Genomic DNA, 22943 nt, shown 5'->3' with positions numbered 1-22943 from the left:
TTAACAACCAACTGTGCTATACAGACTTGCCGAAAACCTGTTGAAGGAATGAATCGATCACTAAATGATAGACTTTGTTGAACCAGTGAGTGAAAATGCAATTAAGTGCTAGTGTCCCTAGGTTGGCAGCCATATTTAACTCAGGACTGTGTCCTGTCAAAAATAAACAAAACAAAACAAAATAAAAAGAAGCCATTTTAAAATGGAGTCAGAGATGCCCCCACAGAGGAACTGTCTTGCACGTTTTCATGCCTCAAGCCTTTGGATGTTAAAATGGGTCAAAACAACCTTTGGACCGGGTCCAAAGCAACCTCCTGCCCCAAAGAACTGTTTGCAGACAACAAGAAAGCGGGTATTCTTACTACCAGGCTGAAAATTACAAACGTACTTTAGAGTTAACATCACTGTTATCTGCACCTATAGAAATGCCTTCCTTCTATTGATGTAATTGTTCTTCCTTTTCTCATAAGAAAACCCTTGACTTGGTTTCTTAATCAGAATGTTACCTGGGTTTCTGCCTGAATCAATGCTTCCTGAAGAGCTATTCTTACTGATTTCAAATAAATGCCTGTTGCCTCTCACGTTGAAAGGGCTTTTTAATTTTAAGTTAGCACTCCCCAGTGCCTTAAAGTGCCTGGTAGTAGGTGCTCAAGACGTGTGTGGGGTGCCCCAACCGGTGTAGCTCAGTGGGTTGGACCTTGTCCCTCAAACCAAAAGGTCATGGGTTTGATTCTTGGTCAGGGCACATGCTGGGTCCCCAGTCAGGGCTTGTGCAAGGGACAACCAATCGATCGATGTTTCTCTTCCTCCCTTTCTCCCTCCCTTCCCCTTTCCTGAAATCAATAAAAAGAAAGAAAAAACTGCCTGCTATCTCCATGAATACTGTCTTAAAAAAAAAAAAAAAGAATTGTGTGGGGTCAGCAGCCCTGCTTTGTGCCCCTCAGAGTGGCAGCCAGAGGTCACCCGCCCAGTCCAGCAGCCCCCAGGTCTCCCTGGAGGGTGGTCCCTGGGGCCAGGCTCTGAGGGCGCTGGCCGGGCTGGCCGCCTGCAGTGAGCACCAGGCCAGCTGTGCTGACTGTAAACAACCCCTCTCCCCTGCCCAGAGACTCCTGCCTTGGTGGCCCATCCAGCTGACTCCAGTCGCTAAGCCCTTGGGGACCCTCTCTTGTTTGAGGGCAGAGCCAGGGTGGGTGGAACCTTGGTTTTCCGTGTTCAGAAAACAACAATTTTAACAAAAGCTTAGCACTTATTGAGCTTATACTAAAACATCATCTCTCCCTGGTTCCTCGCAGCTGCCCCGGGAGAGTGCTCCCTGGTCTTTGTTTACGGGTGAGGGAACTAAGGCTTCCAGAGGCTTCCTTTCCCACCCCCACCCCTGGGGCCCGGGCAGGCTCCTCTGGAAGTCCAGGGAACCTTTTAGCTCCTCTCTCACCTCCTTTTCCTGGAGAGAAGACCCCAGATACCAGAGCAGCTCCTCTGACCCCCCCACCCCTGCCCATGTCTTGGTCCTGACGGCCCCAGGGAGAGCATGGGTGAAGCAGGGGACATCAGATCCAAATCTGTATGATGCGCGCTGGGCATTCAGTGCAGGGCGCACGCGCTCCACGTCACCACCGAGTGCCAAGGCTTTCAAATGCATTACAGAACGACGCTAGCAGGTAGACCTTATTAGTGCCACTCTACCGTGGCACGGAGAAGTGAAGGTGTTTGCTCACGATCCTGCAGCTCAGAAGCAGCAGAGCCAAGATGTGAACCCAGGTGGTGCGGCTGCAGACTTTACAACTGACCCTCCACTCTTTGCTGAGGCTTGTTAGCTTTTTATTTTTATTTTATTTTTTAAAAGATTTTATTTATTTTCAGAGAGAGGAGAAGGGAGGGAGAGAGGGAGAGAAGCACCGATGTGCAAAAGATACATTCAACCGGTTGCTTCTCGCACGCCCCCAACTGGGGACCTGGATGGCAACACAGGCGACCTTTCGGTTCACAGGCCAGCACTCAGTCCACTGAGCCACACCAGCCAGGGCTTGTTAGCTTTTTATAAAAAAAATCCTACAAATATCTACTTAGCTCCTTTCCCATGCCAGGCATAGGAGCCAGAGGGCAGATAAGGCCTTATTCTTCTGCTATTGCAGAACTGGGATGCAAGGCCCATGGGGGAGGGTGAATGCAGAGGGGAGCTGGGGAGTGCGGAGTGGGTGGCCGGGCTTGCCTCTGGGCCAGGGAAGGGTGGCCACGGGGACAGGTGAGTTGATGTGGCAGAGAAGCCCTGGCCTGGGGTCCCAGAGGTCTGGGTCTCCACTCTGTCTCTGCCGCTGACTTGCTGTATGACCCTAGGCAAGGCCCTCCCCATCCCTGGGCCTTGGTCTCCCATAAGGAGTTTGCTGACTCCCCAAGAGGACAGGGCTGGCCAACCAAGGGTCTGCCCGCCCCCACCCCCCAGCCCCCCGCATCGATGTGCTGTTTTTATCTGAGTCTGAGTTTCTGTGGAAGACAAAGTATGGGTCTAGGGTTCTTTGGACTCTGTCTGTGACTTTGAGCTGGCAGCTCTGGAAGGCTTTCCGGAGGAGGAGGCTTTTGGCCTGAGCAAGGTCTCGAAAAGTGAGGGAACCGCTTAGGTCCTCCGCACCCCTCAGGGTCTCTGACACCACCTGGCCTGGACCTTCTCACAGGTCTCTAGGCCTTCAGGGAACCAGATTTTCAGCTTCCGCTGCCTCCTGCCCAAGCCCATTCCAAAAGCTGTAAGAAGTGCGAGTCTGCTTTCCTGTACAGGATGTCTGTGGGGGGCTGGGGGTGGGGGTGCCTCTGAGATGCCTTGGTAGGACCCCTTGTGGTGCTGATGGGGGACTCAAGTGTTGGAAACATTTTAGCTCCAGGTAATAGCTAAGTAGCTTAGTAATCAATGTATGTAAAAAGTTATTGTTCCAGGAACTGAGGATAGGACCCACCCTGACTCCAGGAGACCACAAGCAGTTCCACTTTTGTGCCTCTGGAGAACTGCAGGCCATCAAGGTGGTATCTGAGCTGTTGTACTCCAAGGTGGTGCCGGGGGCACTGATAAAGACCACCACCCAGGACTCAGATGAAAGAATGCGGCAGATTTTTATCTGATATACTTTTTCCCTGAATCCCAAACCCCTTACGTACACTTTTCTTCTCCTTACAAAGGGAGTCGGTTTAAAATAGAATTTAAGACGGTCTGTTGGTACAGACCCACTGTCTTCTCAGATCACCGGCCATCTGAGTAAAGTGCCCATAAAGATCCAGTCCCTGTCTCTGCTTATGGGGTCTGGTGGGTGACAGGAAGCATGGACGCCGGCTTTTCCGGTTTCAGTGTGGGGTGCTGATTGGGGCTGACCCTGCAGAAGGCTTCCTAGAGCCACAGCCAAGGATTCAAATCCCAGCCATGCCCCTTCCAAGCCGGGTCACCTTGGGTTTGGTGCTTGACCTCTGTGAACCTGCCTGTCCTCCTTGGTACCCACCTTGCAGGACTGTTGTGGGGATGAGCAGTGTGCTTGGCACACTCTGGGCTCTCAATGAATGGAGCTGCTATAATTACTCTTCATGGGGTGTGGGGCGGGGTGCAGGGCGTCCAGCCAGGCCTATATTTAGCATGGAAAGGGTGGGGGGCCCTGGGAGACAAAGCGTTGCCGCCAGTCCAGGCGCCCAGGGGGCGGAGCCGATGAGAGACAGCCTGCTGGTCTTTTCCTCCCCGCCTTCCTTTTCCGCAGGGTCACCTTGGCGAAGGGCTCCCACAGTCTGGATGAGTCCAGTCTCCAGCAGCTGCTCTGTCCTCTGTGCAACCCTCATCCCCCCCAACCTCAATCTGGGGAGCAGGCTGCTGGGGTCTGGGGGCTGGGGGTGGAAAGTATTCCGCCCCATTGGCCACGTGGGGAGCTGACCCCTTTCCCAGCCTGGGCTGCCAGCAGCCCAGCTCACCCCAGCCCGGCCCAGGGTGGGACTTTGCTGGGTCCTGGAGGCCAAGGTGAGACTGACCCCATGGGTGGGAGTCAAGGAATGGGGGGAGCTGGTCCGGCTCCTCCCCCAAACCCCAGACTGATGAGTGTTGGGGCTGCAAATAGCACAGTGGAATCAGTGAGTCACAGAGGCTGGAAATACCGTGCCCACTCTCCCTCCCCTCCTGCTGCTTGCAGCTCAAGCTGGCCTGGTGCTGATTTCAGTAGCGCCTGGTGGTGTGTGGGGTGCGTGGGAGTCCCTCCCGAGAGCACCCAGGCTCCCTGAACCAGCCAACACCCAAACCAGGTTCCAGTCCGGCTCTCCCCCAGGAGCTGTGTGACCCTGGACCAATCGCTCAGCCTCTCTGATCCTCAGCTGCCATCTGGTGCAAGACAGGCTTCAGGAAGGCAGGGACTCAGTGCAGCTGACCCACCTTTGGTGTCCCTGTACCTGGGACAGTGCCTGGCCATAGTGGCTGATGCCGGCTGGCAGTTGGAAAAGAAGGCACTGCAAGTCTTCAGGGAAATCATTCCGAGTCCTGCCCACGTGGTTCTGGGAGCCAAGGGAAGAGGCCAAAGGACCCCTGCATTTCTGTAAGGTCTTGAGCTTTGTCTGAGTTAGCACCCCCACCCCCAAATCTCAAGGGAGCATGTCTGTTTATCCTGGTGTTTCGTACCCCAGCTGCCTCCAATCCCACCCCAAGTTTGAGAATTTCAGGCAGGACCTCCAGAAGTCTGTGATTCTGTCATTTATTATGTGTGCAGGGTACAATGCCAGGACCCTCCATGCCCTCCCACCCAAACATCCCCTAAGGGCCCCATTATGGCCGGGGTGAGAGCCACCCTACAGGACACTGACCCAAGAGGCCCAGAGAGCAGAGGCTGGCTCTGCCACTTGCCCCAGGGCCCTCCTCCCCACCCCCACCCGCGACTAACTGTGAACCATCCCCCACCTTACCCCGGCTTTCATATGTGGAGACAGCCAGGGTCACTGGGGCAGCCCCGGCGACCCCAAATGAAGGCTGACTGGAGGTCCTGCCTGGGCCTGGGGACCAGGAGGGAGCTGGGTTGGGGGCAGTCTCCGGCAGGAAGATGTGGGGAAGGGGCCACAGAGCAAGAGAGGCAGAGAGAGGGGAGCGACTTCCCAGTGCACGGAGGGGTGGCGGGCAGTCTGAGAGCAGCTTCTGACTCCCTGGGTTCACATCCACCCTTCAGCGAGCAAGTGGGGCGATCAGTTGCCCAGAGACTCCGTTTCCCCATTGATAAAAATGGAGGCTGAAATCTGACTTTAGAATGGTCTGAATTTGGACTCAACTAATGGCAACAGGATTTGAAGGATGGTAGGGTGTGCATGCATGTGTGGTATACACACACCAAGCCTGTAGATTCATAGATTAAAGAGGGGAAAGGATAAGGGAGGCGACTGGCCAAGGGGCAGGGTGGCAAGCCACTGGTCTCACTGTGAGACCAGGCCGTGCTCTGCGTCCCGCTTCTGTCTCCGGCGATTGTCTGCACGGAGCCAGCCCCAGGAGCCCAGGCCTGGCAGGGAAGGGGGTGGGGGCGCAGGAGAAGGACCAGCCCCACCCCTCAGCCTGGCCTCGCCTGGGGGCATGGGCAGGTAGCAGGTGGCAGGAGTTTCACACAGTTTATCACGAACCAGCTGTATTGGAAAAACCCCGTCTGTATCCAGGTGCCCTGCGCTGCCACAGCTGGCTGGACGGGGGTGCCCGGTGCGCAGGCAGCCTGACAGCTGGTGCGGATCTTAGCAGGCAGGAGAGTGGAGGTTTCCATCAAGCTGCCTCCGCGGGCCCCTGGTGCCCCTGGAGATCTGCCCGTGCCTCTCCTTCTGCCTCCCCTTCACCTTGTGGCCAAGGGGGTCCCAGGCCCCCTTCCCTGCCCCTGCCCTGCAGAGACTCCGTAGATCAAAGCATCTGTCTGTCTGTCTGTCTGTCCTGCAGATTATTTGCCCAGAGATCCTGCCTCTCCTCATCTCCCTTCCCCAAGTGGGCTTTCTGGGGTCTTCCTTGCCCCACCCCAATCCCTTTGTTCTGGCTTCGGTGAAAGAGGCCACATCTGGAACCTGGAGCCGCAGGCAGGCAAGGGCAGAGCCGAAGGCCTCAGTTTCGGGGCAGGGCTACCCACCTGGGGTCTTGGGGGGTCAGGGCTGGAGCCTGGGCTGAGATGTCCTGGAAGCTGTCGGGGGGCGGGGGTGGGAAAAATCTGGCGGGCCAGTGGGGAGAAGGTGGGGCTTGGGGGAGGGCAGGGGAAGGGGGGCCCTCAGATTTTGATCTCTGTCCGGAAGGTCTGCTGGACATGTTCTGTGTGTGGGTGTCGCCGCGCCCGGATGGTGAGGCTGCCGTCCTCCCTCAGGGCCGAGGTCACCGAGGTGGGGTCCATGTCCTCCGGCAGCTGGCACTTGTGAGCGAAGGTGTTCATGACCGTGCCGTCAGCCGCCAGCTGGGGCAGAGCGATGGGTCAGGGCAGGCCGCCCCACCCCTGCCCTGCCCACCTCAAGCCACAGCCCCGCCTCCCCAGGCTAAGCCCAGCCGCCCCGGCCTGACGAGGGGCTCTGCTCTCAGGTGCGGAGGAGGCCAGGCAAGGCGCTGGCCAGGACAGGACAGTGGTGGCCCTCGGCCGAGGGCTGTGTAGGGACAGGTGCAGAGGTGCTCAGAGGAGTTCCAGTGGTCCCAACGGATAGGCAAGGGGCTTTGGAGAGGACACCCAGAAACAGAGGAGGCTTGGTGGCAGAACCCGGGGCTCCTGAGCAACGAGGAGAAAGTGGCACAGGGCAGAGCCGAGCCCCTTTGGACACCCGGACACATTCGATGTCCACCGTCAGGGCTGGGTCGGTGGCCCTTCCCCCATGACTTGGTCAGCACATAGTGTCCAGAGGAGCCTGGGGCGGCTGAGTCACTGGCGGGGATGGCAGGGCTGGCACAGGCTGCCGCTGGTCCTGGTGCCCACAGTCCATGGCTTCCCTGACAGGGTGCCCAGGCATCGAGCACCCCGTGCTCAGGGAGGCGGCCGGGCCACGGGACGCCCGGCGGAAGCCTCCCCTGGCAGACCCTCCCCCTTAACGGGCGCCTGTGGCTGTGGCCCAGTGGGGGGAGCAATCCTGTTCAGGCCGGGCCACGCCCTCCTCTGGGGTGCAGGCCTCCTGGGAGCTGAGGCTCGGAGATGCTGGCGACCCAGCGACCCTGAGACCCGTGGACAGAGGAGAGTGAGCTTTGGAGTGCGTGGTCCTGAACTTCGTTCAGGGACTCCAATTCAAGGCTCCCGGGATTGGGGCTGGGCCCCTGGACCCTGGGAGGAAGAGGGCTTAAGGGGTGTCATGCGGGGGAGCTCCTTCCCGCAGCTGCCAGCTGAGGCCCCACCCACCCACCCGCCTGTCAGAAGAGGTGTCCTCACTCAGCCACTCTCTCCCTCCTCCCACCTCACGGCTCAGGTGCCCTGCTGCATCCCTCTACCCCCGCTTCTCCCGTGGCACTCTCCGCTGCCCCGACTCCCGAAAAAAGGATCTTGGGGCTGACAGAGGCAGCAACAGGGATCCCATGGCCCACGAGGGACGGGCGCCAGGTCTCCAATTTGTTCTGGGGGCTTGGGGGGACCCTGGGTAGGGTCTGGAGCCCCAGGGTGGGAGATGGGGGTGGGGACACTGCAGAGGGTGCAGGTGCAGACCCGGGGTCTGGACAGGGCGGGCAGGCTCACCTTCTCAGCTCGCACCTCGATATGGTTGTTGGACGTGGTGACGATGATGTCTTCAGGGGAGAAGTCGCTCACATCCACTGCAAACTCATAGGCATCCCCCAGAGTCTTGATGTTGCCCGGCCCCCCCGAACGGGCTGTAGGGAGGGCTGCCATGAGCTGAGCACAGGGTGGGTTTGCACCCAGAACTCAGGTTTCTGGTTCCTTCTCCTGGGGAGAGGGGAGGCCCCCCTCCCCCAGGCCTGACTGCCCCTTCAGCTAATGATCCTGAGCCCCGTTCCCACCTCTCCTCCCCACTTGCAGACTGCCTCTTCCACGGAGGGGAGGGGGCCTCCCAGGCACGGGGGGGTGTGTGTGAGAGAGACTGCCTGTAGCAACCCCTCCCCACCCCGCCCGGAGTGGGGGATGCGTCCCACCCCTCAGCCCCACGCTGCCCTCCAGAGTCCAGCAAGGACCTGGCCACAGGCACCGCCACTGACTCCCAGCCACAGCAATTCCTTGGAGGCCTGCCGGTTTTCATGGCCACATCTGTCTCTGTGGCCACATCTGTCCTGGTGGCCACATGCAGCTGCAGCCACGAAGCACCTGCTCCTGGCGGCTGGGCAGCCGCAGCCACTCTCAGAGGTGCCCTGGAGCAGGTGTCCCCTGCCCGTGCATCGCCCATCCCCTCAGAGCCCCGAGCACTTGCCTGGGAAGGTCAGGGGCTCCGAGTGGGGCCGCATGAAGCCGCCAAAATCCTCAGAAAACATGCTCAAGGCCTTCTCCATGGGTGGGTCCTGGGCTGGCAGGGCTCGGGCGGCCGAGGAGGACGAGGAGGACGAGGAGGACGAGGAGGACGAGTGGAAGCTTCTCTCCGCTCTGAAGGTGGAGGAGGTCCTGTGGCTCATCCACGGGTGGGAGCCGGGCCCTGGCCAGGCGGGCAGGGGTGGACGGGAGAGGCTGTGGGCGGCAGGCTCCGGGGGAGCGTGCCGGGCCCCGACTGCCGGCGCTTTATAAGGCCCGACTGTCCCTGGGCTCTGGGCCAGCCCCTTGTCTACCGGCTAAATTTAGGCCGCGCTGTGGCCCAGAGGGGGCTGGAAATCTTCTCCAGTGAGACGGCCCTGCTGACAGTCCAGCACACGCAGGCCCGGGAGGCTGAGCTCATAGCCTGGCATTCCAGGCCGATAAGTCCAGCCCCGGGGCCTCGGCACCGGGCGGGCGGGGGCCAGAGCTGCGCCCTTGCCACCAAGATCTCTGTGCCCAGGGCCTTATGCATGTGTGTAGGGGTGGGTTCTGTGTCTCTGTCTTTCCCATTGGCCTGGGGCTCTTAAGGACTCTGCCTCCCCTGTCAGACTGCAAGCTCCTTGCAGCCAGGCTTTTCTATTTCCTGTTCCCTCTCTCCCCCGGAAGTTCCAGCCCTCGGTAAGAGGAGATCTGGGTGGTGGGAGATCAGGGCAGAGGGGCCTACGTGCCCGGCTCTGGGGACAGCATGAGGTCCAGGTCAGAAGGTCAGGGGAGGGTGGAAGACCCCCACCGGCTGGAGCCCTGTGTGAGGTGAGGGGCTCCTCCCTCAGGGCCCTTAGGAAGGACAGAAGCAGCAGGGAAGGGGGCAGAATGTGCAGCTGTCCCCCTGCCAACTTCCCCTGGGACCCAGATTCCTCCCCCCGCACACACACACTCTGGAACATTTGGGGGCCCCAAGAGAAGAAAACCAGCAACCTGAGGCAAGGCTGGGGGTTGGGCCTCAAGTCAGGTAATTTGGTCATTGTCCTTAAAGATCTAGAGGGTTATATTTCCGGGAACTGTCTGCCTGACCTCCAGCTGGGAGGAGCTGCGGGGACAGCGGTGGCCAGGCAGGAGTTCAGCGAGAGGGAGAGAATTCCGGAAGACAATTATCCTAGCTCTGGCTGCTGGGGCTCTGCGGGGTCCCTGGCCTGGAGCTTTCCAGCACCCTCACATGCCGGGCGAGGCAGCATCACCCCCACCTCACAGACAGGGACACAGAACCTCCCAGGGAGGGCGGGCTTGCTCTGGGCAAGCAGCAGGACTGGGATTCGAACCCAGGCATATCTGATGCAAAGCCCTGCCTCCAGCAGGCTGGATGACCCAAACGTGTGTGCACAGAGATGGGCTGGCCCAGCAGACCCCCGGCAACCCCTCTCTGCTCCTCCGCAGCTCAGCAGAGCCAGAACTGACATCAGGCGGGGTAGGGGGCGAAGCCAGGAAAGGCCGTTCTGGGAGGAGGGTGGCACTTCCCGGCTGCCACCAATGGCTCTGTCTCTGCCTGCCCGGCACCTGGCAGGGTGACTTGATCTTCCCGTGTCTGTGATTTCTTTGCTGTTCTCTCGTCTATCAGAAGGGCAGTTCCACCTGTGTGCCTGCTCGACCGGGAGGTCCTGAAGACAGAGACTCTTTCTCTTTTCTCTGCTCCCACAGAACTTCATTCTTGGGGGCTCCTTCTACAGGGGGTCGCTACTGGTGCCCGTGGTCTCTGAAGTTGGGCCAAAGCAGTAACCTGAGAAAGAGGGGTCTGTCCCTCCCATGGAGATTCCTTCCTGGCCCTTGTCACCCATCCTGGCTGAGGGGGCTGCCAGGAAGTTACCAGCCCTGGGGCGAGATGAAAGGGGGGGGAAGGGGTGGGGGGGAACAGGAGCCAGTGGCTAAATGCAGACACACCGTCATGATGCTGAGGGCCTGAGTCACCGCTGCTGGACGTCAGATCTCGTTACCCGCCGCTGCCCACCGTTCCCCCTCCCCTTCCCCCCATCCTTGGGCATCACCCACACATGCACTGCGTCTACTGGCTTCGGTGGCCGGGAGGGACCCTGAAAGGTCACCAAGGCCAGTCCCCTGTCTCCAGGCATGCCTCTCCCTTCACACCACAGGGATAGAAAGAGCTTCAGAGATGATCCAATGCCCTGAGTCCCAAACCTGCCAGGGCATCCCAGTCACGTGAGGGAACATTGAATAAACACAGAGTCTTACCCTGCACCCCAAAATTCTAATGTGAGGTCATGGAGGAACCAGGAATCTGTTTTCATCAGCTCCCCACACAGCCAGCCCACAGTAAAGTTCAGAAACCACTCATTACTCAGCAGATATGTATTGAACACCTAGTATGTGCCCGGCACTCTTCCAGGCTCTGGGGGGATGGGTGCGAATGAGGCGGGGGTAGACCCCTGCCCCCATAGCTCCCAGGCTCCCCTTATTGGACAGAAGAGGAAACCGAGGCTCTGAGTGGTGAAGGACCAGCACCGGGTGGCAGAGCTGCTCCGGGGTCAGACCTGCTCCCGGCTCCACTGCTGCTGCGTCTGTCTGGGTGCGACAAAGCCTGGGCATGTATATAGAAGCGCTGTGGTTTGAGAGGCAGTTTGCCGCTACTGGAAGGGCAGGACACAGGATCGAGCCGGAGTTCCTCCCCCGGGATGCACCGCCCCAGCTCCAGCTTGTCTGCCTCCGGGAATCCTGGGCGGGAGTCCCCCCTCTGCCCCTCCCCGGCCTCTGGGACCTGGGATCAGGAGCCTCAGGTCTTAGACACTCCATTTCTTTAAATTGGGAAACTGTCGCCCTCTCACTGTGTTCGGTGAGCACTCACTAATGGCGGGCCGGGGGCGGGGAAGGGGAACCTACCAAGGGTACTAACGACAGCGCCCTGCGCTTTGCCCCAGCCCTTCCTCCTGCTCTCTCGGCTTCCTCCCCTCTCCCTCCTCTGCTTTTCCAAGCCCCTTCTGCGCCCAGCTCTGGAAGTCCAGGGTCCTGACCCCCAGCCCCCGTCGATGACCCCACACCATCCTGCTCTGTGTATGAGGTCCCCACCAAAGCCCCGGCCCCCCAGCCTGCAGCGCGGGCTTCGTGGCGCCAGTGAGTTGGGGGAGCCGCTGCTTCAGCCCCCTTTTGGCTGCTCTGGGCTGCACGGCTCAGTGGGCCCGGGCAGTTCTGGTTGGTTTGTCAAGGACATTCTTAATGGCCACAGTAAACCCCAGCCGGGCGGGGTGCGGGGAGGAAGGGCGAGCAGGCTGTTGATTGGCGGAGCATACACCTGTGCAGGTACACCTGCGCTGCAGCAAAGGACTCTGTGTTAGAGGAAGGTGGGCCGGGGACACAGCAGGGCGGACGGACACAGGTGAGGGGCCGCTGGGTGCAGAGCTGGGGATGGACTTGGGTGGCATTCGCCAGGGCCACGTCAAGCAGGGCAGGGGCAGAAGGGCGGGGGGCAAGGAGCCGGCATCTCATTTCTCCCCTCCTGGGGCTTTCCTTATGGGCCTGGGGTTTTTCTGCCTCTGTGGCCTTTCTGCCCCTGAAGGGGCTTGGGGATGGGCCTGGGGAGCCACATTAGTCTGTGGGGACCCGCAGTGACAGAGGAACTTCACTGGGCAAGGAGACGGCTTCGTGCAGGGGAGGCCGACTAGCGTCCGGGGAGGGGAGGAGCCGTGGCCACCAGAGGCAGAAGGGCGCTCTGGGGTCGGGGACCTGCCTTGACCCAATCTGCTGCTCGACACGGGGGCACAGCTAGGAACCCCCACCCCGTCCCACACATTATACACACATGCACGCCCTTGGTGGCACCCAGGGCACGTCGGACTTCTGTCCCTCCCGATAACTTCACATGTGCACAGACATACGCACAGGAAAACGCCTCCTTTCCTTTTGATCTGGGAAGTAGCGATACCAGAAGGGCCAAGCGGCAGCGGAAAGGCATTGGAGCAGCTCACCCAGGGTCCGTCCGTCTGAGGCTGCGTCAGGGACCAGATGGAGGAGCTGGTAGGGCTGCATGAGGGCTCCTCAGGCAACCCTGTGACTCTTCAGGAGCTGTGGGGCCCGTGTCCCCGCATCCGCCAAGGCATCCGAGGTGAGAGCTAGGCCCCCTTCCCCTCTGCTCCGAAGACCCCTCAGGATGACACCCCCTGCCCAGGCTGCTCCTCCCCGCCCACCTGAAAGCCCAAGAGCTGCCTCCTCCTTTTGTCTGCTCCTGACCTCACTGCCCAGAGGGAAGGGGTCTGCTTGTCTGTCCCCATCTGTCTATGGGTTAGTTGTGCTAAACGCCTGCCCTCCACTCTTTGGGAATGCAGCCCCGAGGCCTGATCACTGTGCCCAAGGCCTTCCTAGGGACCCAGAGGGTGCTCTCAGGCTCTACGCCAGCCCCACAGGGCCTGGGACAACGTAGGGGTCTTGCTAGATGTGTGTGCTCTTTAAGCTGTGGCGGTACCGCAGGGAGCTGTAGCTCCCCGTACTCCCGCCCCCACCCCGCGCCTTGACCTTTCCCCCATAAGTACCCCAGCATGGAGCGGGGGTGGGGGAAGGGCAGGCCTGCCAAGGGCCCCTGTGCTGCCACCTTCACTGCCACAAGTCCTGCTCTGCCCCTCATGTGAGGCAGAGCCGCCTCCAGGCTACCCTGGACGGGACCCCCAGCCCCACGCTGCCCCTGCCCTCCCTGCCCTGGGCAAGAGCAGGCCTCCAGGGAAGGTGACGTCCATGCCCCACCTGACTCTGGGCTGTGACCCCATGCCCCTGTGCCAGGGGTCTTGGAATGGCTGAAGCAGAAGCTGTTCCGTGTGGGTGAAGACTGGTACTTCCTGGTGACCCTCGGGGTGCTCATGGCCCTCATCAGCTACACCATGAGCTTCATCGTGGGGCGTGTGGCCCGAGGTAAGCCTCCTTGGCATGCGCACCTGCTCTGGACCCAGGACTTCTGAGCACGTTCTCAGGGATGCCAGACAGGCCACCAGGGGCAATGGGGGTGTGGGGCGGGGGACCGGGCGGGGAGGTGGCCTGGGTCTGGTCCTGGCATTGCTCTTGACTTGCTGTGTGACCCTGAGTAGACTCCTGCCTGTCTCTGGTCCTCAGTCTCCTCATCTGCACAACGCGCGAGAGAGACCTGAATGTCCCCAAGAGTCCTCGTCTGAGCGCTACGTTCCCCTCTTCTTGTTCCTTGGCTCCCCCTCCTCCCTCCCTCCTGTTCTCAGCTCAGTAGCTCTGGGGGAGGGCACTTGCCTGGAAGACAAGCCTCAACAGGCTGTCTCCACCCTGGGGTCTCCCCGAAAGAGGGGGCGCAGTGCCAGAAGGGGGCAGCACACCTGCTCTGGGAGACTTGCCCAGGTGGCATCATGAGGACCGGCTATGCCCCACATGTTGCCTGAGGCGTGTCACACTCTTATTTCTCACCATGACCCTGTGAGGGAGAGACCATCACTAGCCCATTTAACAGACAGGGAATCAGAGGCTCTGAGGTTGGGTCGCGGGACCAAGGTCTCTCCACTAGGAAGTGGCAAACTGGGTACGGATCCAGGGTCCTGTTCCTGTCTCCTCTTGGGGTCGGCCACTCCCTGGATGGCCCAGGCCTTCCCACCCCAAGCCTGGGCTTCCCTATCAGGATGGGGGTTGGGGGGACAGAGCCTGGGAGTGGTCCCTGACTCCTGGCTGTCCCCAGCACACAAGTGGCTATACCGGGAGATTGGAGAGGGCCACCTGCTCCGGTATCTCTCCTGGGCCGTGTACCCCATCGCCTTGGTCTCCTTCTCCTCGGGCTTCTCCCAGAGCATCACGCCCTTCTCAGGAGGTGAGCTGGGCTGCCGCACTGTTTGCATTGCCTGGGCGCCTCGCATTGTGGTTCCTGCAGGCCAAGGCCTTTTCCGATGGGTGCAGGCAGGACTCAGCACCCCTGTTTCACAGCTGGGCTCAGATCAGTCGTGTCACTTGCCCAAAGTCACACAGCGAGAAGGCCAGATCCTCACTCCTGAGTTGCCGATGGCTCCGGGCCCTTTCTGAGAGCCTCTCTGGGTGGTGATGGGGAGAGCTGGTGGCAGACGCGCCAGTGGGCTGGCGCCACAGATATTCCCGGGAGGGGCCGACAGAGGGCATAGCCCCCCAGGACTGTCCGCTCTGCCTCCAGCCGCAGGCCTGCAGACGGGAACTCCAGGGGCGTGTCCAGGGCGGCCTGGGAGTCTCCTCTGGGTTCCCCTGGTCCTGCCATAGGCATCTGCCAAGCCCAGCTGGAAGGACATGGGCAACTCACGTCCCCTTTCTGGCCCTCCACTTCCTCATCTGAAAAATGAGTTCATGAATCCCGATTCCTGGGGTTTAAAAGGACCTGACAAGAGGGTGGTGGGAAACACCCCCTGCAGGGTAAAGGGTTAAGAGTCTCACTCCTGCCAAGGTTCTGGAATCCCAGAGCTGAAGACCATCTTGTCTGGTGTGATCTTGGAGGACTACCTGGACATCAAGAACTTCGGGGCCAAGGTGGTGGGCCTGACCTGCACCCTGGCCAGCGGCAGCACCATCTTCCTGGGCAAAGTGGTACGAGCAGGAGTGAGAGCACCGCCCCCCACCCCCGCCTGGCTCTCCCGCCACTGCTGCCTTTCCCCCAGCACCTGACCTGACCTGACAGAAGCTGGGTCAGACGGGCCTCAGTCCTGGAGAGGAGGAAGCGGGGGTCCCCAGGACTTGGCGAAGGGGCTGGGGAGGTGGGAGGTGGGAGTGGTGGGGCAGCCATGCCGTCTCTCGATAAGGCTCCCTCTGCCCTCAACCCTGGGTCCTGAGAGGAAGGAGCAAGGTCCCAGATCCCCTCAGAGGCCGCGCAGTGAGCCCGGTGCCCCCACCTCCTCTGGCAGGGCCCCTTCGTGCACCTGAGTGCGATGATGGCTGTCTACCTGGGCCGCGTGCGCATCATGACCACCGGGGAGCCTGAGGTAAGCGGCTCGGGGAGGCCCCCCTTGGAAGGATGAGAGGGAGGGAGCTGGCTCTGAGCCCAGGATTTGGGTCCCCCCAGAACAAGAGCAAGCAAAACGAAATGCTGGTGGCAGCAGCGGCGGTGGGCGTGGCCACAGTCTTCGCAGCGCCCTTCAGCGGTGAGACCCCCCCACACCCCTCCTATCCCCTGCACGAGCCAGAGGGACCAGCTCGTTTCTCCGCCCAGCTGCAGGGTCTGTCTCAGGGATGGGCACTAATCTTAGCCTAGGGTCTTACAGCGGCCTTGCTGGCACAGGGTGGGGGTGAGTGGGGGGTGTCGGGGCGCTCCAGGGTCACCTTAGACAGCCTTGGGCGTGAGGTCCAGCTCTCTGTGCGGCCCTGGACCAGGGAGGTCACCTCCCTGAGCCCCATTTCCTCACCTGTGCAATAGGATCCCCCCAGTCCCCACCCCACAGGGCTGTTGTAAGGACTGCGGTGGCTGAGAAGGGAGCACAGGGGCACGTTCCCTGCGCACCAGGTGCCTGTCCCCCTCACCTCAACTCAGGACCAGAGAGAAGGTGGCCCTGTCTGCAGGCCGCCGGAGAGCAGGTTCGGGGGCGGGGGGGGGGGGCGGTCAGTGTGGGGACCGGCCTGAGCTCAGCGTCGCCCCCAGGCGTCCTGTTCAGCATCGAGGTCATGTCTTCCCACTTCTCCGTCTGGGACTACTGGAGGGGCTTCTTCGCTGCTACCTGCGGGGCCTTCATGTTCCGCCTCCTGGCCGTCTTCAACAGTGAGCAGGGTGAGTCCCCACGATCACCTGACCCCTCCCCGCACCCCCAGCCTCCTCTCCTTCTCCCTCCTCCTCTTCCATCTCTCCCTCCTTCCCAGTCTTCCTCCTGTTTTTTCTCCCCTCTTCTTCCTCTTCCATTCCCCCACCTCCTCCGAGAAGCGCAGGGCATGGGGGCGGTCCCTGAGGGCAGAAGGGATGAAGCGGGCAGGGAGCAGGGGCCAGAGCAGGGGCGGGGTGGGGGGGAAGTGTGTGACCGTCGCTCCCCTCCCTGCCCAGAGACCATCACCTCCCTCTTTAAGACCACTTTCCGGGTGGACGTCCCCTTCGACCTGCCAGAGATCTTTTTCTTCGTGGCGCTGGGGTGAGTGGGTGCCTCGGGCCCCTGGAGCCCAGCACGGGGCCTCCCCTAGGCCCGAACCGCTGCCGCTGGTCTGGGAGGGGCTCTGGACTCACCTGCCCTCCCCCAGGGCCATCTGCGGCATCCTGAGCTGCGCTTACCTCTTCTGCCAGCGAATGTTCCTGGGCTTTGTCAGGACCAATCCATTCACCTCCAAACTGCTGGCCACCAGGTGGGCTTTGGACTGGGGCTGGGACCTCTCACGGGGACACCCCACCCCTCGGGGACTCCCTGTCCTCTCCAAACCTCGTCTACCTCCCTCCCCCAACACCTGCTCATCAAAGACAGCCCTCCTCTGTCCTTGATCTGCGGTGCCCTGGCCCTACCTGGTCTGGCTGGGCTCTGTCCCAACCTCTCCTGCCAGCCCTGCCCCTTGTTACACGGAGACACGGTGGACTGACCCTGTACCTTTCCTGCCCTGGAGAGTTGCCTGGCCCAGGACCCTGCTTCTGCCCCTCGTCCTCCTGCTCCTGCCTCGGCTTCAGCCCCCAGGGGGGTGGGGCCATGGGGTGGGGGCACAGGGGAAGGCAGCCCTGGAGCTTCCTGTTGCCCCCGCTCCCCCACAGCAAGCCTCTGTACTCCGCCCTGGCCGCCCTGGTGCTCGCCTCCATCACCTACCCTCCGGGCGTGGGCCGCTTCATGGCTTCTCGGGTGAGGGGTCCCGAGCTGGGCCAGGGGGATGCGCAACCTTGCTTTATTTCCCACTTAGTTCCTGTCGCCTCTCTTAACTCCACGACACTTAGAAGGGGAGGCCTGTGCATCCGGGAGGTTCTGAGTGGCTCCCAAGTTTCCCCCACCTTGATGGCACATGGCAGAGAGGGCGGGAGGCCGGGCCAGCCAGCAAGGGGGCGGGGGTGGCTATCCGGCTCTCTCGCGCAGTGTCCCCACCCCCTCTGCTCCAGCTGTCCATGAGGGAGCACCTGGACACACTGTTTGACAACAACTCGTGGGCACTGATGACCCGGAACTCGTCCCCTCCCTGGCCTGCGGAGCCTGACCCCCAGAACCTGTGGTTCGAATGGTACCACCCGCGGTTCACCATCTTTGGGACCCTTGCCTTCTTCCTGGTTATGAAGGTGGGCACCTCCGGGCCCCCAGAGGTGTGCCCAGAGCGAGACCAGCCACAGGGGGGATGGGGGTGCCTCCCCAAGGCAGGTAGCACCGCACTGGGCCTTCCGCCCAGCCTCCCTGGCCTGACCCCTGTCTGCTCTGGCACCAGACACTGGCCATGCGCATGTACACGGGCATCCTCGTTGCCCCTGGGACACTCCCTTGCTCCCCCTGCCCTGCCTGGTCCCTCCCGTGCCCACTCTTGCCCAGTCGCCTCCAGCCTCTGCCCCTCTGGGTTCCCCCACCCACAGTTCTGGATGCTGATTCTGGCCACCACGATCCCCATTCCTGCTGGCTACTTCATGCCCATATTCATCTTTGGTGAGTCTGGGGCCCTGAGGGTCTTGGAGGTTCAGCGTGACTGAGGCAGGTCCGTGGCCCCTGGCCTGCCCCCTCCCCTCCCCCCGGGATGGTCCTGAGGTTGGTCCCCAAGGATGGAAGAGCTATGGGGGCCGGGCCAGCCCGGCTCACCCTGGCTCTGTGGCTAGGAGCTGCTACTGGGCGCCTCATAGGGGAGGCCCTCTCTGTCGCCTTCCCTGAGGGCATCGTGGCTGGAGGGGTCACCAACCCCATTGTGCCCGGGGGGTATGCCCTGGCAGGTAAGCGGCCAGGTCCCCAGTGGGTGGGCTGCACCTGGAGAACCAACCCCTGGTTCTGTAGGGCACAGAGTCCCCAGCGAGCTCCCGACCCTTCCCTGAGCCCCTACCACTCTCTCCAGCTCCTGTCTGTCCCTGATGCCCCATCCCCTCCCTTACTGCTCTCCCCTCACCAAGCCCAGGCACCGGGGCCCTCCAACAGCGGCCAGAGTGTGGCCCCTGGGCAATTCCCACCCCAGCCCCTGGCCATAGTCACCCCAGCGTCGCCCTCTGTGTGAGGCTGGCCCCTGGCTTGAGCCACCCCGCCCTGGCTCTGCACCCACGCAGGGGCTGCGGCCTTCTCGGGGGCCGTGACCCACACCATCTCCACGGCGCTGCTGGCCTTCGAGATGACCGGCCAGATCGTGCACGCGTTGCCGGTGCTGATGGCGGTGCTGGCGGCCAACGCCATTGCCCAGAGCTGCCAGCCCTCCTTCTACGACGGCACCATCATTGTCAAGAAGCTGCCATACCTTCCCTGGATCCGGTGCCGAAAAATCAGGCGAGTGGAGCCTGCCTCGGGCGGGCTGGCAGCGGTGATGGTGTCCCGGTGGGCTGGCTGCAGCTGGAGCTGGAGCTGGAGCCCCGCCAAGCTCACGGCAGCTGCCCCTGGACACGGGCGGTGTTGGAGGGGCCGGCGCACTGCTGCCCTCTTGTCTCCACTCTCTGCACCTCCCTGTGTGACCTTGGGCAAGTCCTTGGCCTCCTGGGCTTCCGTGTCTTGCTGATCATCGGTCTGTCTTCACAACGGGACAGATAATCCCCCACTTGTTGGAAACTGGGGCTCAGAGAGCTGCCATGTCTTGCTCCAGGTCACACAGAGAGCCTGCACCAAATCCGGGAGGCCCCCTGCCCGCTCCCCACAGCTGCTCTGCAGGAGGTGGCACTAGAGTGGAAATAGGCTTTGAGGTCCTCACTTGGCCAGGCAGGACCAGAGCAGCCTCTTGTCCCCTGAGAGGAAGGACTAAGAGGATCCGAGAGTCCCGAGTCCTGGGCCCCCCTCCAAACACACACAAGCTGTCACCTTGCTCTGGACCTCAGTTTCCCCATCTGTAATATGGGGGTGTTTTTCAAACTTTAAACCTTTTTTCCCCTTTTTGCCATGAAACTTTTCTTCATGGGACATTCTCCAGGGAAGTCTTCTAAATAAAACAGACCAAAGCTGCTCTGGAGGTGTCGGGGGTGGGGGGCGATAGGGCTTCAGGAGGCAGGGACCCGACCTCGTCCCCGCAGCCCAGGACTGACAGGAGCCCCCTCTGCCCCCAGCTCCCATCGCGTCATTGTGGAGCACTTCATGAACGGCAGCATCACCACGCTGGCCAAGGACACCCCGCTGGAGGAGGTGGTCAAGGTCGTGACCTCCACGGACTTGGCCGAGTACGCCCTGGTGGAAAGCACAGGTACTCAGCGGGAAGGCAGGGGGTGGACAAGTGGGGAGCCCCCTCCACCTTCCTCTTGGCAGGGTCAGGCCCAGGAAAAAGCAAGCTGGGCACTGGACCCGCGAGGCTGATCTGGGTCTGAATCCCAGCTCTGCAGCTGCGTGGCTTCGGGAAATCACTTCACTCCTCTGAGCCTGTTCCCTCCTCGTTGTTAAAATGGAGATTGTTGCCATCCTGCTTTGGGGTGGCTGACGTGTGAGAGATGAGAAGATGCTTGTAAGGCTCTCCGTGGATAGGTCTTGGGATTCTCGAAGCCCGGCCTGGCGCGCTTGGGGAGGCGGGGAGGAGGACGAGGGCTTGACCAGGGTCTTCCAGAAGGGCCCTTTCTCTCGGTCCCCCCTTCAAGCGTTCCCCAGCCGAGTCCCCTCCACAATCCCCGGTGCCGTGAGAAGAAGAGCTTTCTATAGAAAAATGAATGGCAGCTCTTTGTTAAAAGACACAGAAGCTGAATCTTGGGGAAGGCTCTAGCCAGAGCAGTCTCCTCCAGGGGGACTAGTACAGTATGAGTGAGAAGGATAAACCAGGGGAGACGGCCATGTCGCTCGGGCACACTGTCAACCTCTACGTCCCCATTGTGCCAGTGAGACATGGTGTACACCTGGCAAGCATAGCACAGCTAGATTTGGGTCCCCACTTGCCATTGGTGAAGTGAGAAACCTGCACGACCCTGTGAGTCCTCACCACCCCCATAAGCACCCTAAGAGGCATAAAGCCACTCACGAGCCGCAGAACCCCGGACACACCACTCTATGAACTGCGGTTTTCTCATCTGGAAAATAGGGATCAAAACAGTAGGGGGTTGTCAGAGGTTCTCACCCCAAATTCCAAGCCCTTCTCCCCTCCCGATCCAGGTTGCCCTTAACATCATCCCCTGGCACACGCCTAATACCCCACGTGGGCGTACTTGCAAAAGGAGGACCCGTCCGAGAGGCTCCGTCTCCTGGAACAAAGACCCAAGTGGCCTCTAGGACAAAGTCCTCTCTACCCTTAGAGCCACAGGAAGCAAAAAACTTTCAGCCCGCAGGCCTGGGCTGGGGGACCCTGCTGCTCATTCAAGAAAGAACTTTAAATTGTTCATTTTTTAAGGGGAAGCACATATAGGTCTAGTTGTAAAGGTTTTATTTTACTGGATAAGACAAAAAAAAAAAAAATAGCAGGCTGTTGCCTCAAAACCGAGGGCCTGTAAGCTTGGGAGGAAGACTTGCCAAACCCATGGCACCCAGTAGGACCTCAGAATATGGTGGGGTCCCGGGGTCGTGCCTGCACTGTGCTGAGCCAGATGTGCCTCTTCCGGTGGGGAGCGAGGGACAAAGCCCAGGCCTGAGGCTCTCGTGTCCCAAACCTGCTCCTGCCGCAAGACCTGCAACACAGGGAACCTCAGGGTGAGCAGGCCCCGCCTAGCCCCTGGCAGCCTTTGGCCACCATGCCTCCATGTCAGACACTGAGTGACCATTAACCCCTCTGTACCTCTGAGCCTCAGTTTCCTCATCTATAAAATGGGCACTATTAGTCCCTGCCCATAAGCAGCACACTGTAGCTTCCTGAGGGACATAAGAATGCCGGGCACCGTTACTGGCACATCCTAGGTGCCCAGGAAATGCAGCTCTCTCCCTCCCCCTGTCTGCTTGTCTAGAGTCTCAGATCCTGGTGGGCACCGTGCGAAGGGCCACCTTGATGCAGGCTCTCCACGCTGAGCCACTTTCCTGGGCTCCAGGACACCAAGTGGGTACCTGTGTGGGGTGTCAGGGGAATGGGGAGGCAGCAGGGCGTGTGGGAGTGGAGGTTTGAGAGGGGCAGGCGGGCAGAGGAGGAGGCTGGCCCAGGCCTCCCTAACCCTTCCCCTGTCCCCAGCAGTGTCTCCAGGACGTCTTGGCCACGGGCTGCCCCGTGGAGCCAGTGACCTTGCAGCTGTCGCCGGAGACCTCCCTGCACCAGGTAATGGGTGAAACGCGGACCTGGGGCAGGCAAGGGCTGCATGGTCGAGGGGGAGAGCCTGAGAGGGAACTTTGGCTCCAGCACCCTACATGCTGCGCGGCCCTCTTTTCCTCCTGGGCCCGCTTCCGCTTCTCAGCAGAACGGGCAGAGCAGCTCCTGCCATCTCCAAACCCCACTCCCAGAGTGGCTGGGATGATGCACAGACTAGGGGAGGGAGAGGGCTTGCAAAATAGAAGCTTCTGGGCAGAGGCAGTGGTTAGAACGATGTCTTTGTGTGAGGATGCACATAGGTTTCAATTTCAGATCCCTCACATTCCCCGTGTGATCTTGGGAAAATTATTAATCACTTTGAATACTGATGCCTGCCTCCTCTCCCCCACACAAACACAGAGCCTGGAACATGGGGTCAGGGAAGGGTGGAAGCCGATTGGGGATCTGGGGGTGGTCCCAACCCCTCCGTGGCTCTGGATGACGCTGGTAATAGGGTTCCCCCACTGGTTCGTTGTGTGGACTCTGGTGACCTCTCGTGGTCATGCTGGACATTGCAGGCCCAGGTCCAGGTCTTGCGCACCTGCCATCACCCACCATTGCCCGCCGTCCACCTACCCCTTCCTGGCTGGGGGACAGTCGGGCGGGCGTGGGTAGCGCTCCCTCACCTCTGCTCAAAGCCTTCAGGTTAGGGATCAGTTGAAGCCAGATGGGTGGTGTGGGTGCTACCTGTCCTCCAGCGTTCCCTAACAACCCCTCCTCCAGGCACACAACCTCTTCGAGCTGCTGAACCTTCAGTTCCTCTTCGTGACGTCCCGGGGCAGAGCTGTGGGCACTGTGTCCTGGGTGGAGGTACCGGGGTCTCGCGGGCAGAGCGAAGTGGAGGGGCCACGCCCGAGCAGGTGGGGGAGGTGGAGGGCACCGATATGCTCCCATCCAAGTTTGGAAGGGCCTCCTGGGATTCTGATGAGCTCTACTTCCTGGCCCAAAGTGCTCACTGGGCCTCGCTACCCCTACCTTATCTTGTGGCCAGTGGCCAGCCCTGCCCGTCTCTGGGCCTCAGTGATCCCATAGGTGCCATGGGGAGGCACTGGCTCTAACACTTACCCCAGTATCAACCCTTAGGTGAGTGAGGCAATGTGGGAGCCCCCATTCTCAACCTTCTCTATACCCTTCCTCCAAGAACCCCCCTTTCTCTCTCTTTTAGCTGAAGAAAGCAATTTCTAACCTGACAAATCCACCTGCCCCAAAGTGAGCCAGCCTGGCAAGACAAAAATGGCACCTCAGCTGCCCTGGTGCAGGAGATTGGGCAGAGAGCCTGCCTCGCCTCCCCCATCACAACCCCAA

The 22943-nt window shown here is 60.8% G+C and overlaps 2 protein-coding genes across 4 annotated transcripts; one reads left to right on the top strand and one right to left on the bottom strand.

Annotated features, from left to right (window-relative positions):
• Positions 1-4694: 4694 nt before the first annotated feature.
• Positions 4695-8686, bottom strand: HSPB7 (heat shock protein family B (small) member 7). The gene is made up of 3 exons (XM_054579629.1): positions 8347-8686; positions 7662-7795; positions 4695-6410 (listed from the first exon to the last, which is right to left on the bottom strand). Exons 1-3 carry the CDS (start codon positions 8543-8545, stop codon positions 6231-6233), a joined length of 513 nt encoding a protein of 170 aa, XP_054435604.1. The 5' UTR covers positions 8546-8686; the 3' UTR covers positions 4695-6230.
• A 3700-nt stretch (positions 8687-12386) lies between these two features.
• CLCNKB (chloride voltage-gated channel Kb) lies at positions 12387-22851 on the top strand. 3 transcript variants are annotated; one of them, XM_054579627.1, is made up of 19 exons: positions 12387-12486; positions 13155-13283; positions 14065-14193; positions 14791-14930; positions 15245-15322; positions 15403-15481; positions 15976-16101; positions 16369-16453; positions 16560-16661; positions 17056-17140; positions 17392-17565; positions 17851-17920; positions 18088-18198; positions 18523-18736; positions 19501-19634; positions 21307-21395; positions 21528-21608; positions 22362-22448; positions 22804-22851. In XM_054579627.1, exons 1-19 carry the CDS (start codon positions 12387-12389, stop codon positions 22849-22851), a joined length of 2061 nt encoding a protein of 686 aa, XP_054435602.1. The 3 variants fall into 3 exon arrangements, with proteins under 3 accessions (XP_054435602.1, XP_054435601.1, XP_054435603.1); XM_054579626.1 differs by having other exon boundaries at positions 21525-21608; XM_054579628.1 differs by lacking the exon at positions 14065-14193 and having other exon boundaries at positions 21525-21608.
• Positions 22852-22943: the final 92 nt, after the last annotated feature.

Source organism: Pteronotus mesoamericanus, unplaced genomic scaffold, assembly GCF_021234165.1.
Source record: "Pteronotus mesoamericanus isolate MK-2021 breed Mesoamerican mustached bat unplaced genomic scaffold, CSHL_Meso_final contig_557, whole genome shotgun sequence".
Classification (NCBI taxonomy): Eukaryota; Metazoa; Chordata; class Mammalia; order Chiroptera; family Mormoopidae; genus Pteronotus; species Pteronotus mesoamericanus.
The sequence above is the reverse complement of the archived record's forward strand: the minus strand, read 5'-3'. Positions and strand labels throughout refer to the sequence as shown.